General features: G+C 45.2%; 1 protein-coding gene across 1 annotated transcript in view; it reads right to left on the bottom strand.

The window, feature by feature from the left end:
• The window catches only part of PAPPA (pappalysin 1), a 183,148-nt gene that overhangs the window by 105,591 nt on the left and 59,836 nt on the right, over positions 1–17,721 (bottom strand). The window contains exons 5-7 of the mRNA XM_075439777.1: positions 16,144–16,336; positions 9,532–9,653; positions 3,517–4,024 (exon numbers count right to left, since the gene is read on the bottom strand). Of these exons, the coding sequence (XP_075295892.1) occupies positions 3,517–4,024; positions 9,532–9,653; positions 16,144–16,336 (823 nt within the window). The remainder of the gene's footprint in view (positions 1–3,516; positions 4,025–9,531; positions 9,654–16,143; positions 16,337–17,721) is intronic.

The following is a 17,721-nucleotide window of genomic DNA, read 5'->3' as shown; positions in this document are numbered from 1 at the left end:
AACCTTGGTGTCTCTCAGCTTGCCTTGCCCGAGGGGTGAGCGTAGATCTCACCAGCACACACGGCTGCTCACAAATGTGGCTACTGAGCATGCAATGGGGACCACAGGCTGCTCCCCCCAGCCTGTCCTGCTGCCAGAGATGGCCATCCCCATGGGACTGGCACCCAGTCGTACCTGTGCCCTCCTCAGGAGAGCTTCTCGGTGTGGGCACTCGCTCCTCACTCCTCCAATCAGTGGTTGCAACAAACGAATGAAAGAGCAATGATCCCTTCCCAGCTGCAACAATGTGAGCATAAAAGCACTACAGCAAGGGCAAAATGAGGGGAAAACAACTCCCATGTTCACCACTGTGACTATCTAGCTTGTGATTTCTGGAGAACAGCAAGAGTGAAGCCCTCTCCGTAAGAGCACAACCCGAACTTTGGATTAAATTGTGAGCTGAGACTTTGAGATTTGCACGAGGCTCCTTCCTTATCACTCGCTGCAGTGTGAAGACTCAGCAGTTCTGCGCTGCACCTGGCCTGACCTCTGTTTTTCCGCACTGATTTATTTAGCTTTCTGCTCTCTTCCTAGGCTCTGATTCTCATTTTGTATCACACATACAAACAATTCTGGCTGATCATACTCGGTGGAATTGAGTGTAGCTTGCCTGGTTTCTGTAAGGTCCAAGGATAAGGTCCTGTCCCTCAGAAATGTTTTTTAGCCTCAGCTTGAGCCAAGAGCCGAGAGTAAAATTCAGCCTGAGAACAGAAGGTCTGGCGTTATTTTGCATTTCTTAAAAGGTTTCCACTGGTCTAGTTATTTACTCTCCTCTGTGGAGCACCCAGTGCTGACTAGGCAAAGGCTATCCATTAAAGGCTGCCTCTCTTCCCAGCTGAAAGAGAAGTTCCCTCTCTTTGATGGGATGAAGGTAGGAGAAATTAATTTTTCTTTCAGCATTGCCACACCTGGGGAAAGGATCTTGCTCACAGATAACAGTGCAAGCAAATATTTTCTTTGGGAGAAAAAGAGACAGTGAAGATCAAGGTCAGAGAAGGCAAGAGTAAAGACAGGCGACTGCCTTCAAAATAACCTTTCACAGAACATGTGGGGGTGTCATTTTATTTCATATGGAAAACATGCAAAAGCATAAACGAGGGGTACCTGGCTTGGGGCTTGCAGAGAGATAAAGGGGCTGCAAAGTCTGGTTGCACAGATATGCTGAATTCCAGCTGCACAGAATGAGACAAACAGGCAGAAGCAAACAAGTCGAGAGAGATTGCCTTTACCTCTACATATATAAATCTATGTATATATGTAGGAGCATAGCCCAACACCTCTGCCCCTGACTTCTTTGAAGCATCTTCCCTCCTTCCTGCTCAGGGAGTATAAGGACTGTGGCTATTCTTCACACGAGGTGCTAATGGAAAATTCATCTTGCCTTTGCCTCTGCCAGACAACCACAACCCCATGCAGAAGGTCAGCAAGTTTGGGGGGGGTCTCAAGGTATGGCCCAGCACCAGCCTGGACGTACAGCACCAGCCTACAAACCCACCTGACCCCCCGTCACCAGAGGATACGGATCAGTGCTGTGCACACAGGTGTATTAGGATAAAAAAAATCACCCCACTTTTCAAAATTTCAAACACATGCAGAAGTTGTGAAGCAAAGCCAATTATGAGTGCTTAAGAATCTGCATCTTTGGCACCTCAGCCAGTGACTAAAAACTCCATTTTAGCTTTCCAAGTATCTCATCACAGCTCACCAGCAGGATTTCCTTGCCATCCCTGGAAAGACACAGACAACCTGAGGCCAGCTAGACTAGAGGGTTGGGCTGGGTTGGCTGTGTCAGCCTCCTGGAGCACCCATTTCTGTCTACTGATCGCAAGTAGAGCCCAGAAAGACTAACGTAAATATTCTGTCTGATTTTTAGCAGGCTATCTAACTAGGTGAGACATGCACACAGGTATAATAATGTTACCCCATGTGGTTTATTTAATGACACGCAGGAAAGTCGTCATTAATCCCTGGCTACTGACTTAATTACTAGAGCACCCTTTCACTTCAGCTGGTTATAAGCTAGAAGTGACCCACAAAATAATAATAACAGACAAGGGAACAGGACTCAGAATACAAGTTGTGTTTTGGGCTTTTCTTTTTTTCTTTTTTATTTTCACATTTTTGTTATGAACTCAAAACTGGACCTGTTTCTGTGGGAACTTGTGCTAAGGTATGCAAATATTTCAAAGTAAACCAGTCCCATTTTCCAAGGAGAGTGGGCCAGGTTTCAGGCAAAGATGCTTTCACAGCAAAACCATGGGAAAATTAACCATTTTCCATGTTTCCAATATGCCAATATTCATCTCATGTTAAGTGCCAGCAATTGTTGGAACAAGCCTACAACCCAAGAAAGCACTTCAGCACATGCTTAACTTTCAGCACATGAGCAGCCTCAGTGATGTCCTGGGTCTTGTTTTTATATTCACTTTCGCTAGTTACCTTGAATTTTTAAATCCATAGGGACAAATTGCATCTTCTGAGCTGTATAATTGGGCCATGAAAGGGATGGTAGCTCATGATTACTGAATTGTTAATTAATCATTTTTATTATATTTAAATATGCTTTAGAAGACCATAATGATGTATGCTTCCTTGATATTAGCTGTACTAATTAGATCATCTTTTCTAAATTAGAGTGCAGTTTTCTTAGCAGGTTTCCTTTTATCTGGTGTTCATTTTTCAAAAGAGCTTCATGTTGTTCCCACAGATGAGTGAATCATTTCCAGGGAATCATGTTATGCAAAAGATGTTTTCCTTGCTGCTGTAGAATGCCTATGGGTAGATCACGGATCTACTCGCAATCGTTAAATATTTTGAAGTTGGACTTTCCTCAACAATCATACGTTCCTTGACTAGATGTGCACAACTGCCTCTGGGACAAAACTCTGTCCCTGCAACAAACTAGCGCATTGCTATGTCAGAACAAGCCCGCTCCACCACAAATTGTTTTAGCGACACATGAAGGCAGAAGATGAAAGTGGCTGAAATACATTTATATACCTGAACACGCAGGTATATTTTTTTGCATTCTTTCTTTAGCAGTTAATTGGTGCTCCAGCACTGAAAGCCATTCTGTCTCCTCCATCACAATATTACTTTCAAAAGATTTCTAAGAAAATGATGACCACTTTACTCCACAGGTCCCCATTTAGGTTATCTTAAACATGTAACTTCTCATAGCTCAGGTAGTTTGCAATATTCTTTCTGGTTAAGCAAAGCCTGAATTTCACATCTCTGCACAGCTAGCCTGGAAAAGTCTCAAAAACCATCTGTGAAATCCCAGGTTATTTCACCTGAGTGTGATGCTCCTGGCTCCAGAGAGAAACTGAGAACATCCCCTCTTGGTGGTACCTGCTACATCTGTCTAGTTCACAATCCTAATAATCAGTTGTGGTGCTGGACATTAACAGGATGAGAAGAACAGGTTACTGTTTTCTCTGAACAAGTTCATTCAGCTCTCTGGAAAGCAGTACTTACGTGTCGACGAATCTCCTGCTGAGGTTTGAAATGACAACTGAAGATCCAGACTGGAAAGGAGGGTCCCGAACCACTTTGTACTGGATGGGTTTGCAGTCTGCGCACAGCATGCTGTGGGGGACGGAGCTCAGCATGGCAGCATCAATTTCCAGGTGCTCATCCAGAGTGTAGATCTGGATCCCGTACACCTCCTCGCCCACTTGTCCCGCATCCAGCTTTATGGTCAATGGGATGTCACAGAACACATTCTGCGGTCCAAGAGAAATGTTCTTCCCGCTGATGGTGAGCAACTTGATGTCATTCACCGCTCCGCTGGAGTCCCAGTCCGGGGAAACAAACGTCACCCAGACCGTGAGGGACTCTGGAGTCAAGGGATAACGAAACTCCAGCTGCAGGTAGCAGCCCTGAGGCTCAGGACAGGCAGGGGGCACCGTGTGTTGGTTGACTGCCGAGTTGGGACTCCATGTTCTGACACTGGATTTACAAGGCTGCTCAACGTCAGGGTGCCCTGGAAAGAGAAGGAAGCAAAGACAGGGCACAAATGAAGTTAGAGAACAGGAATTATCATTGGCATCAGTCTTGAAAGACAAACCGGTGGCAGGAGAGCATATCTGTCCAGAAAACTAATTACTTGAGCAGAACAAGCATGACTGGCATGGAGAGGAGGAATATAAGGTCAGCGTCTCATGGCCAGGTGAGATGCAAACCCAGCTGAAGTGCCCAGCTGGACTGGACGCCACGCAACACCCACTGTGCCAGTGTGCCTTCCCCTGTACCAAACAATGACATTTTGTACCCCTTCCACTTGGTACTTTACCCGATAAACAAAGTCACTTTGCCTTCCATTCACCTCTGTGGTCCTACTTATTCCCTTGCCTCTCACTCTAAAATACAACCTTTTTCTCTTTAACAAAGACAAGAAAAGAGCTTTTGTTGATTCCAAGGAGCTGTTGCACTGTCCTGTTGAGGGGCAGCTCCTACACCATTTACAGGCCAATCTAGCACGTTGTGTAAGCCCCCTTTTTTGGGAGGCACATGGACCACAGGTCTGCGCGAGCTCTTCGCACTCGTCGTGATGAAACAACAGGCACTTGTACTTTTACGTTTCTCACCGTTGGCTGTGTTCAACTACATGGGAGGTATTACTAAAAACTAATGAAAGCCACAACGCTTGCTCGGTTCCCAAATACTATGGTAACATTACAATCTGGCACAGACTCACGGACTGCAAGATCCAGAGAGGTCAGATGGCTGGAACAGTTGGTAACAGAATCCAGTGAGAGCTATAAATTCCCTCTTCCTTCCCAAATAATGACACAAGGGGGGGAGCAAGCAGGACAGAGAGAAGGCAAAGTACAGAAAAGAAGAAAGGGAAAAGTAAAGATAAAGAAAGGCAACGAGAGGAGAGAAATGGAGAAGGCAGAGCGAAAAAAAGAGCACAGCTGTTTGCAACTGAGGAAGAAAGCAAGATAAAGCAGTGGGCAAACATGAACAAACAGGACATCGCTACTAATTTAAAGAGAAAAGGGCAATGTGTGAAGGTTATTCTTATTGTCTGTGATCCAACGCAGTGTGAGAAAAGTGCCTCTTCTGTCAAGGATAAACAGCACAGGGAATTCTCCTGTTGATACCAAACGAACCCAGATGCAGAATAGATTTCCTGGTATCTCAGACAGTCCTCCCCGCGATCCAACGCAATTGTCCTGCAGATGCACAGCCTTTAACGCTTCTCCCTCACCTCCACACACACTCCCACAGCCTTTCCTCCTCGCATGCCACAGGGCAGCAGGAATGCCACTAACCTCAGCATCTGGAGAGACCACAGCAGCGATGTATTTTGAAGAAAACCAGAGTTCCATTTAACATGCTCAAGTTTTTTCCCCCCGGCAAGCTTAGAAGTACTGTGTATAATCACTCCGAGCAGCGAATATCCCATTCGACCCTTGTTATCTCACAACATTCACTGCCCTCCACATGTGCTTGGCTGGGCCCTCTGATGACTTTCTCACAGCGAGCTCCTGACTGCAGCCCCAAGAAGGTGTTTTTTAACCCTAGTATCTCAGAGGGCTTTGAAAAGATTTGTGAACCTTATCGCTGCCATCTCGCAGATAGAAGAATGGCATTGATTAATGGCTCACAGCCTAGTGCGATTTCAGCACTGGGCTCCGCTTGGGTTCCTGCAAATTTACCTCTGCCAGTTCAAGGACTCTGCAAGATTTAATTAGTGAATAAACCTACATGTTTTGGTAGATGAGGGTGTGATCCCCAGAGTTACAGGAACTGAACTCACCCTCCAAGGAGTTTAATGCAGATCATTACCACAAAATGTGAGCTTCATTGTAGTCATCCCTAGACCAAATACCTCAATGAAGTTGAGATAGAGTCCCTTTCTTAAGTATCATCAGACCCTCGGATCTGGGCAAGAAACATTCATTTAATTGTGCAAGAGGATGGAAACTTTATTCCATGCTCTAGATTTCTAGAGATGGGTAAATACTCTGAAAATTACAAAAATTTGTATATAAAAAGAAACGGCGTAGTAGTCATTCTGCCCCTGTGCACTCAGGTTCTGAGAATCCTTTGGCTTATGAGATCGTGAGCAAGATCGGTCATAGAACAGCACCTCATACAACATCCCGTGTTGCCTAACACAAAATGTGAATGTGAGGTTTGTCAGGCTAAGCCAAATCCCATCTCCTGGTTCAAGAGTAGGGATGGCAGGCTGGGAGGGAGGTTTCCCCCAAAACGTCAGCCCCAGCCCGGTGTGTCAACACAAGCCTCCACCATGCAGTTAAGCGAGGCAGCTGGGATGAATGCCCCCCCCCCGTTGCCCCCGCACATGGACAGAGACTTGACACACTTGTACGGGGAGACCAGCTGGGATCAGCAGCCTCTCGGGATGCAGCTGCTGTCATAGCTACAACTCACCTGCCGCATCGCTTAGGTGCTCAAGACAAAGGAACTATCCAGTGGGACTCCAACGTCTAACTGAGACAGTTCCATTTGCAAATACAGAACGAACTGCTCTCAAGTGAAATACTGGCCACTGAGAAAGGCAGGGCACTAGAGCAGCCTAAGGTAGCACAAATGTTTATCATATTCTCACCCTTCTCTCAGTCAATAGCAAGCCAGATGGTAGGAATTGACTCATATATGAGTATATTGCACAGTAAGCAAAGGTACGTACTTGGGTTTCAGCCAAAGTCACCTCTCATATATAAAAACCCCCTTTGAGCAAGTTGCAGAGATGCTATAAGGTTTGTTTAACTAGCTGGCGTTGCTGGTGAGAATCCAGGCAGGTTAGAGCTTTCTTGCTCTATGGTGAAGGTAAAGAGTAAATCAGAGTTGCCTGATCTGCAGTGCCTTCCCACAACCGCTGCCAAGGAGCAAACAGCCCCTCATGCAAGGGGCACAACTGGCTGAGAAAGAATCACAAACTGTCTCAGCCTGGGGGATGGTACCCCACCACGCTGGGGCACCAGCAGGGCACTAGGAAGGAGACAGTCCTCACGGCAGAGTCTGGCAACGGCCACGGCTCACACATAGCCCGGACCACAGCTGGTGTCAGCTACCTGAGGTAACGGCGCAGCGTAACAGCGCTTTGGAAAGTATTCCGACCAACCAGGTTGAGAGCTGCTTCAGAGACACGTGAGCAATGTGGTTTTCTGGTAAGGAGCTGGAGGAGGACCACGAAACATTTTCCATGACTGTCGTCTCAAATTTTAAAATGAGTTCATTTTGGCCATGCTTATGCCTCTTTTGTATTCACTTTCCATGAACATTCAAGCAGTGGAGATTTACACACATGAATGCTTGCAGAAAGTGAATTTAAAGCCTGCATGCTTGAGTACTCACAGATAGACAATTAAAGCAGCCAGACAATGATCTAACTGTGCTATTTGTAACTCAGACCAAGTGCAAATAGGCAGAGATCCCGAACGTCAGGGAGTGTGGTAGTGATGACAGAAAATTACAGAGCAACAGGCACCATCCACTTGGTCTATTTTCTACCCTGAAGTGGAGACAACTCATTAACGTAGTTAAGAGGATAGGATTCCCAAATTTTCTTTCCAGAGCAATGGCACAACAGCAACTGAACGAGACAGATAAGGATCAGACTGCACCCTTCATAGTTAAGAACATGCAGGCACACACTGTAAGAGGAGGAAATTAAATGCAAAATGCAGCTCAGTAATAAATCTTAGGGTAGCTTCATTTCTCTAGGAATGATGCCGCTGGCAAGACGTGTGAGATCCAGAAGCTTTCAAATCAGAGCTCGCTGGAGAAATTTTGACGGAACTGTGTATCTCAACAGAATACGCCGTTCTTTCAAAATCAAAACACTTTGTAAAATTGGGCTTATTTGGCCAAAATTTTATTCTGGAAGAGAAAATGGGAAGAAAGTTCTAACAATATTGGAACATTGTGTCTTGACATTTTGGGGAGAAATTTTTGCACTGTGAAACACTTTTCATTATGATATTAAAAGCTTCTTTTGCCCCATATTATATACTAAAAGGGGATCTTTTCAAATGTCATTATTTAACAACAGTTCATGAAAGAGGAATTATATGAGCTAAACAAAACATTTTGGCCAGCCTCAAACACTTTTTGTTTTTAATTTTCCTTCATGGAGAATTTCAAAAGTTTCAGGTTTTGTTCCAAACGAAACCAGGTTTCAAAGTCTTGTAATCCTTGGCTAAGTGGAAATTCCACCTTCCACCCTGCACTACTGCTGCAAGCCATCCAAACTTTGCTAATCCTGTTCACTTGACAATCCAGTCACACTCGTAGCTGGCATGGTGGTTCCCAGGTCGGAGCTTTGGAATACCCTCCACCCAAGGGGCTGGTGTGCTCCGCACTGGGCCTGGCAGCCTTGGCCCTTGGATGTCCAAACCGGGGGGACGGAGGGTGAGGTGGAGTGAACCCCAGCCTCTGCTGGGCCCCCACCCTGGGAGATGGGTGCGTGGGGCAGAGGACACCTGCCCACATTTCTCGTCCCATCACGCAGTGGGGACGCAGCTTGCTGCATGCGCCGACCTTAGGACTAGGGAGGGCTCCTGGGTGCTAGCCCTGCACATACCACCAGATCAAGCTTACAAATAATCTTCCTTGTAGAAGGAACAGCAGCCCTTAACGTAAGGAGGTATTTGTATAACGAGTTTACACCATGCAGGGATTGGTCTTTGAGTTCAGTGAGCCCACCTGTGTGTTGACAGTGAAGTCTGGGCCCAGAGTGTGCTGCTCCTGAAGGAATAGCTCATGATGGACAGATTGAAATAATATTCTGCTCTTTCCAAACCCTAACTTGTGATTACCGACCTATGCCTGGTATAATCTCAAATATGCTCTACCACATCCACTTACTTACGTAATGGAAGGTACATATAGAGGAGAGTTAACGATGGAGATCTAATGGCATTGTACGACCAGCTCTGCAGACCATTCTCCCTCCAGCGTGCTCTAGCAAGGAGCAGGGGAAAGACTTGCAAAACACCCTCAACTAGACTGGGCTTGACGTAGTCACCTGCGTTCATGCTGCAGAGCACTTGCCCAAAGGGCAATCTCCACTCCTCTCAGTGTGTCTGCTGGTGCAGCCTGTTCCGATTCAATGCAAGCGAAGGCAGCAGAAATCAGGCCCAAATAAATAAGATGCAATTTTTCACTTTCAGAGCTGGAGTACAAGGAGTAAACAGCTCCCCTGAGGAATTCATCTGGCAGATGTGAATGGTCAGCATTTCTTGGCACTCCGCTGCTTTCTGAAATTCAGGTTCAGCTCCCGGAATTCATTTAATCCATGGGCAGGATCAGACACGGGGGCCGAAACACAGGTATTCCAGCCAGTGGCATCACTTCAGGGCACAGTGTATTCATCTGTCCTCTAGTTTTGTTCATGCTACATACAGGTAAAATCATCCACTCTCTCCCAGATTTTCCCGCTGTCTTTGCGGCTCTCCTTTTGCTCTGGCCCAACTTCTCCCCCGCCATGTCTCTGTCCCCAGCGCTGTGACTCACCTTCGGCTTCCCGCGGGCTCCAGTGCCCCGAGGGATCGCAGGGCATCGGGGAAGAGGCGCTGAAGGCGTACTGCACCAGGACTCTTCCTTCCGCACACAGGTCACATGCTGATCCCACTTCTCTAGGAGGCCAGGAAAACAGGAAAACACACCAACTTAGTAACAGATGAACAAGCTGCTTATTCAACTCTATTGAAAACAGTAAGACACAGAATTCAATTCCACTCAACCCTCTTCTCGCAGCACTGACGAGTGCTCTCTGACGCTGAGGTTCTGTAGGTTTGGGCTAACAGCCTGCATGGACAGCACCTGTGAGTCTGCCATCCAAGATGTAACAAAAGCAACCTGTGAAAACATGCTCAGCTAGAGTGTTGTTTTTTTTTTTCCCCTGTACTACAACTGGATCAAACTCTGACAAAGAAAATAAGTGTTGCTCAGTGGTTAGAGCAGAGAAACCAACCTCAGGAGATTTCTGATCTATTTCTGGTCCCACCACGGATTTACTGCTTGAACTTGTAGTATCTTCAGGATCATGAAGGCCTTGGGCTTACTGGTGATTAGAGGAAAGGGTGAAGTCCCAGGCTCTGAGAACATCAGATAGAGCTGCTCTGCGAAGCACAGCTTTGCTAAGGACCTGCTTTTGGAGGTGTATCACAGCCCAGATCATCACAAGCCTGGGAAAGGGGTGGGTTATAAACACTCGAAAAAGAACACACCCTCAATCCTTTTCGCAAGGGAAACTGGATTCAATGTCTGGCAGCTTTGGCACCAGTGGATAGCTCTTTCTGAACTGGAACATCTCATGGCATGGTGTGGCATTAAGAAAGGCATTTCACTGCCCAAAGCCAACATTACTTCACCTACACAGTACATCTAATACCAGCTGCTGTCAATAAAGTACTATCAGCAGAAGTGTTGAACAGAAAAGACCAGTTAAACACTAGGTTATAATGGTTAAAAACATTCACAAATACTTTTGCTAATACATTCACAAGATCAGGGTTTAAGCTGATGTAGACTCTAGTAACTCTATTATCTTCCATAACATTAAGTTGATTTCTATCAGCTGAGGATGCAACTCACACAGTTCAGCCCTACGTTCCTCAGGGTCACAAAATTTGGAACCACGTATGACCCAGAATGTGTGGTTATTCACCCCAGTAAGTTGCTTATTACTCAGAATTCGTTGTTCTGCTTTAAGGAACGCTGCCCACTCCAAATCAAAGGAAAAAATTGATTATCTTATTGCTTAAATGCACCTAGGAAAGGACAGAAGTTTTAGGCAAACAATTTGTGCGTAACACATAGTGCACTCTCTAAGCTACCCAAGTAACTATAGATTGAGTCATCAATTATTATAATCATCTACGCAAATTTTAACCATCTCCCATTGCGCGATTTACTGCAGCACTGCTTTGCAAAGGGCACTGTGATCCTCAGGCAGAAGTTATTCTGGATCCTCCACGAGAACACCACGACTGTAAATTTACTCTCCCAGGCTGTGCGATCTCCTTTCCCTTTGGTGCGAGGGACGACAAGCGCTCAGCTGCTCCACAGCTTAGCATCTCCTGTTTATTGGCGGGGAACTAATTGAAAGTCAACTTTCTGTTGTCTTCATTAGGCGGAAGCAGGGGTTGTCAACATGGGGGACTTGGAATTAAATCAGTGCTGAAACTCGTACCCATTTCAATACGGCCACAGCCAGCCCTACACAAAGAGACAGCGAATGATCAAACTCGCTGACAGCGCAGAAAGGGGTGCACCTGCTCAAAGCATCTGAAGAATAAAACACGGCAATGAGGTCGACCAGTGAAGGAAGGCAAAGGTGCACTCCTCTTCCTTGCGTGATCTGTAGTAATGAACAAATTTGGGTGTGTGGTGAATAACTTCTCTCTGTCTCACTTCACCCACTTGCACTCCTGGTATGACACTGACTCCCTATTTAATTTCTCAGCTGTCTTTTTAGCAGTGGTTTAAGTGTCTAACTCAGCTTGCCTAAATAATGTATGCAAAAAAATTCAAGAATCCAGAAAAAAAGGTACTGAGAAATCAGAATGTAGAATTACTATTGTGCAGTTGTTTTTCAGACACATCCACCAACAGTCGGGATAGAAGTCCCTGTAATAATAATCTTTCAGTTTCTCTACAACGAGACTCCTGCATTAGCGCTTGGTCCTGGATGAGGACAGGGCTTCGAAAGCCAAGTTTCCACAATTAGGACTGCTTTTTACTCAAATTAGCAGCTATACAATTTCATCACAGGCTGCCATGGTGGAAAAAACTGTAGGCTTATGGACAAACATTTCCTTTTACCAGCAAGGACTTGGAGGTAAGAGCAATCACAAGGAGCATCATGTGGGAAAGGCTATGAGCAAACTTTCTCTTTTTACTTTTCCAGTTTGGGAGCCAAACTCAACCCTGATGTAACTCCACTGGCTGAAAGGAGTTACACAGGGAATGACTCCCGGGTTAAAGTCTTTGGGCTGCAGACTCTTGCACACAAATCCTACAAACAGCCATGAATGTCAAAACTAATTATGGAATTGCATTTACAGGCTTATGAAAATCTAAGCCAGATCCTTACACCTTATGCAGCCACTGACATCAAGACAAAAAGAGCGCAAATTGGTTCAAAACACTATTAATTAGGAACGATAGCATATCTGACACCTTATACACCGGTGCACATGACTCCCCAAAGTGCAGGGTAATGGAAAATCTAGACTCCTTTGTCTTCTAGTAAGCCAAGAACTGGGGAAATTCCAGTTTACGAAGTTCAGAGCGCAGGAGGAATTCATTCCTGCAGCACGATCTTTCAGTGAAGTGGATTAAAAATCTAAAGATTACTAGTGAAAAACAGACAGTTCTCTTCAGGGCCAGCACCAGTTCAGCAGGCAACCCGAAACCAGTAAAATTCTGTCACTCCTTTCAGTACAGAATGCCTGTTTTCAGACTAAATTATATCTGCTTACTTGAAATTCAGCATTAGTGCTCTCCCCTCCAAGGCACTGAAACTTTCCAGCAAGGTTTAAGCCAGCGATTATCAAGGCCAGCCATCTAGATCTGGGACACCATACTGACCAAAATATTTGCTTGCTAAGAACAAGATAGCATCAGATTCATGGAAATTAATGCAGTCACCTCAATGAAAACTTGGAAGAGCAGATGCAGTCAAAGTTTTCTGCCCAAGCAGAATTTGCTGCAGAGCGCTATTACAATCACTGTTTACATCCTGCCTCCGCATATCAAACAGGAGGCACATGAATGGATGCTTAGCGACAGCAGATGAACGCGTCTAATAGATGCAGTCAGGAAATGAAGAGAGTTTTCTTTTTCTCACTTGTTTTCACTTGTTTTGTTGGCTCTATTATTATTTTATTATTATATATTATTATACGCGCATGCGACATTTTTCATGATTTTTTTTTTAATGGGAAGATGGCGAATGGTAAGTATTCCAATCCCATGTGTAGTAGCGACATGAAGAAATGCTGGTTCTTGACACATGTGATTATTAGAGATGTTTAGAAGCTCAACCAGCTGCTGGAGTTTAGTGTCAAACACATGCTGGCAAATTTATGTGTAGGTAAACGACTCTCTAATAAAGCAGACATCAACTGAACACACTAAACAGGTAAGGAGGGTCCGTCAGGAAGAAGATTTTACTTCTGTTCACAGCTCAGGTAGCTATTCTTGCCAAGGTGCAGGACAGCCAACCTCAAACTTACAAGAACTATGAGTTAGCATTACTCTCTGTCCCCAAATCCACATAATTAATCCTGTAATTCCAAGATTGAGGCCCGAAGAGCACCTACTACTCTGATACCTGTGAGAAAGTTGCATCTAAGCAGGGAAAAGGCCCATGGTTTTCACTTCCATGCTTCACCTCCCTTCAACCGCGGACCCGTCAGGACCTCACCCACAGATACAGCCAGCTCAGCGTTACGTTTTTAAACACAAGGCTAAACTTTCCCTTCCTGACTTTCATTAAGCAGAGGTCACTGCCTATGCACAGCTCTAGACAATAGAAGGGACATAAAAGGAACCTGAATTACACCGAGTGCGCCTACAGTAGCATTGTAATTTGGATCAGGAGCAAGCTTCTGAAGTGAAACTCTTCATCTTCCCCACTTGCAACACTCGGAGCAGTCCCGGAGCACGAAAGCTGGACCCGGTTTTACCTGAAACCAGAACAGAAATGTGCTCCAGGACCACACCTGATGTGCTCCAACTGCTGACGTCACGGGGCCAGGCTAGAGCTAGGCTGAGACACCCCCCCAAACCCCTGCCGTGCTGACGTCAGGTCTGCTTTAACAACTGTTTTGCACTAGAGATCTGCTTATATTGGGCCACAATACTTGCTAATGTAGCCAGCGCCATTCATCCTTTTAAGGCCCTTTTACACTGTCAAAACAGCATGGAAGGGGCCTCTGTGCGTTAGAAATCAGGCCCAAGGCACTCAGCGGTTGAGTATCAGTCTTCTGTTTTTTACATGAATAGTCCCATTGAAGTGAATGGCTTTATTCATTCAAGTGAGGCAAGTAAAATTTGGGCCACGGTGCGCACTTTGTGTAAAAATATCTGCAAAGATTTACAGTATTCCCACACACAGATAAGATTATACTTGGCCAATTTTACCTCCTACTTGTCTTGCACCGTGACCCAGTTTTACAAATTGATACAGGCATGTAGCTCAAACCGAGCAGCGCTGGACACATCGGCACTGGAAGTTCAGCCTGTGAGCTTTTCCAGTATTAGTCACTGCAACACTACTATCATCTTTGTTATGATTAATATATCAGATATTTCGATGTGCTTTAGACAGGATGATTTCCATTTTTCAGTGACATTTTTAAATGGTCTCAGCAACATTTCTGTATCTGTTAGCATCGGGAATCTCATTTTAACAAGGAACTGGACTCAAAGTATTTGAGGCTGTCTCTTTAAATCTCTTCCGTAATACTGAGCACACAGATTGGAAAACCCAAAGGATTTTTTTTTCTAGAAAATCACTATTTGTTTAACACATGATAACTCTGTTATGAAATTTTAGATTTAGCAGGCTATCCACTGTATGTTATTTAAGAAGCAACTAACTAGGGGTTATTAAGAACATATTGATCGAGTTATAAGAAATATGTAATAAAGACATATTTGGTTACATAACAAATAACTCTGCATCAACGCATTTTAAAAGGCAGATGGTATTTATTTAACTCACAATAAGTATCTTCTGAAATCTAAATTAAATTGGAGAAACTTAATTTACCTAAAAATGATTATGGGCCAAAAAATTCTGAATTAATTTTCAGAACTTCACTTAAGTCCTTTTCACACATAGGGAATAAAAGGATTCAGTTGCAAAACTGCAATTAAAGTAAACACTGTTCAGAGCACAAGAACTCTCTTTATCAGCTCCTAATACGATTTGATTGTCCTCCCTGTATTAATCTGCAATAGAAGTGGAAAATCTCAGCTATCTGCCCACTCAAATAAAACGCAAGCTGGCCAGCGTATGGCCATGGTGTCCTAGCAGTGCTGAAAGGAGTTCCACCCCTGATGGCGGCAGCGGCTTTCAAGGTGCTCTCGCCGAACAAGGCAGCAGTGCTGAGACAGCTCTTTGGGTGCTAATGGGCTTGTAAATTCGGCCTCCCGGGATACGTACCGCTACAGCCCTGAAGGACACTCGAAGTTTGTTCTCTATAAAATAACAAAAAGCAAACGTGGAGACGAACTGCAAACAGAGAAGGTGAGTTAACGGTAATGCAAGAAGGTCAATCATTTAGAAGTTCTCTGCTAGGACTGCCACAGCTCCTGCAGCCCATCCAAGCACTGTGTAAGAGTATTTAGATGAATTATCCAGTTGCTCAGGTCATCTTGGCGTAAGAGCTGCTCTGGCTATGAACCGCAGTGTGGTGCAACTCTTGCCAAGAGCCCTGCATTCACTGAATTTTATTGGTACCACGTAGCCGCACGCTATCAGACACGAACCCACACACATACTGTGACCTGTATGCTCTTCTCAGGGTGCAGCAAGATGACACTTGCATGATACTCAGGTTTTCAGGTCCTCGACTCTGCCTTGCTCAGCTCCCATCTCAGACGCGCAGCTGAGGGAAGGAGGCACCATTCGTCCCTCTCCCCGGCCCTGCCACCTCTGTGCCCTGTGAGACTCCACTGCCCACGAGCTCTGAGCTGCCATGGGAGCAGAAACAAGATTCACCCTCTCCTTGCAAAGGAAACATGCAAGCGGAGGAGGGGGAACATGCAGGCAGAGCTGAAGCCCACAGGTATTTGTGAGGAGCAGTAACACCAGGAATCACAGGGCCAGAATCGTTGATTGAAAATTCCTCCCGTAACATATGGAAAAAGATTTGCCCTTTACATGGCAAATCAATGGCCCTCAACCAAGTGCTACAGGCTGAGAAAGGAAGAGCAGAAAACAGATCAATAACCTCCTCAGTACGAACCAGTTTAGGAAAGAGCCTTAACCCAGACTGAGCACAGCACATCAGCGAGCGCTGCGCTCCTGGAGCAGGGCCCCGGGTTGTTCCCATACTTCTCCCCTTCCCGTTCAATTCAGTGCACGAGTGCAGAGCAGCGCGTGATCACCTTTCAAAGAAGTGGCCATCAATGGGTGGAAACCACTCCAGGGTGACAGAGGTGGAGCTCCGAGCCACGATCTGGGGGGCAATTGCAACAGGAGCCGGTTTCTTCGCGGGTTGCCAGCTCTGATAGACGAGGTCCAAGTAGCAATGCATCCTGGCCACTTGGTTGGGCGTGAAGGAGTCGGTGCAGTCATCATCTGAAATTAAACCAGAAGCCACATCAGCCACGCAGGAGATGAGGTGGGAGGAAGAGAGAGAATTACGACCCGGTGAATGGCAGCTTCTTGCTAGGGCCCGGCCGGGTTCTCACAGCACTCAAAAGTTAATGGCCTGTGAACAAATTAGTGCAGTCATCACTTGTGGAGGCAGGTGAAAGGAAACAAAAAGGAAAAAAAAAATCAATAAACATTCTCTTCCCCTGGTCCGGGCTACATATGAAGCACCTAGAGGTCATCCCAAGACGAGACAGAGACACGTGGAGGTGAAGAAACAGAAAGCCTCAGTGCAGCACCTTCTGGTCAGATCTGGGGCTACCAGGGGACCTCTGGGCTTAGAAGAATTTCACGGCTAAAAGAGTATGTCTGAAAGAGGATGGAAGGGCAAAGGACAGCTAGTGCTAGGATAAGGCATTGACTGAGATCCATGCAGACTGTGCAATAGACGTTGACAGATTTCTTAGACTAAAAGAACACAGAATTTTACAAATATTTTTTAAAAGTTCTTAAATTTTATAATGAACAAATAAAAAACGTTCTGAAAGATCAATTTAAAAAAACAATTAGAAACACTGATTAAAAATGTAAATTTTGGTGCAGTAAAATAACTTTATTTCTACTAAAAATCTCCCCCGTTATCATTAATATTCCAGCCCCTTTCTGAACTCCTCATAAACGTTTTTGAAATTTCAAATTTCTTTTTCATTCAAAATGAAGAAATAATTGTGCTGGATAATTTCCATTTCTCATTTCTTCTGTTTTTCCCAAACATGATTTGCAACTAGAACAGAACAGATCCAGTGCCCTCTGAACACCATACAACCTTACAACTACAATGCCCTGGAGAAGCAGAAAAATACTATTTCTCTATTGTGCAGCTCACAGAAGGAACAAATCTGTTGTGCAAAGTCACCCAGAAGAACTATGCCGAAGAACTCGCTACTAGCAGTTTAACCATTTTTCTGGTACTCTTCCCATCAGCTGAAAAGCTCTTGAGAACACAGAGTGTTTCTCCACATGTGCCTGCAGAGCTCCTAGCCCCGTAAAGCTCCGTCCCCGGCAGGACCTCTGCACGCTGCTGCGACGCAAACAACGACGACAGTTTTGCACAGGTCAAGCAACCCACTTTTCTGGGAAGATGCAGGTCACCACAGCCTGTGCAGAGAGCTGCTTGCCTGTGTGTAAGTTGGCAGTTCCACATTGTAACAGCGTTACTAGATGCTCTGATGTCTTCAAGTCCATGCCCTGTGGAACTCCAGAGGAACAAGCAAACATGAATTTGTTCTAAAGAGAAGTGTGAATTTGCTGGCTAATTTAAACCCTAACCACATGTTCCTCGAGATGCAAGCATAAGGAGACAGCTTCGT

Source organism: Opisthocomus hoazin, chromosome 19 (genome assembly GCF_030867145.1).
Source record: "Opisthocomus hoazin isolate bOpiHoa1 chromosome 19, bOpiHoa1.hap1, whole genome shotgun sequence".
In the NCBI taxonomy this organism is placed as follows: Eukaryota; Metazoa; Chordata; class Aves; order Opisthocomiformes; family Opisthocomidae; genus Opisthocomus; species Opisthocomus hoazin.
The sequence above is the reverse complement of the archived record's forward strand: the minus strand, read 5'-3'. Positions and strand labels throughout refer to the sequence as shown.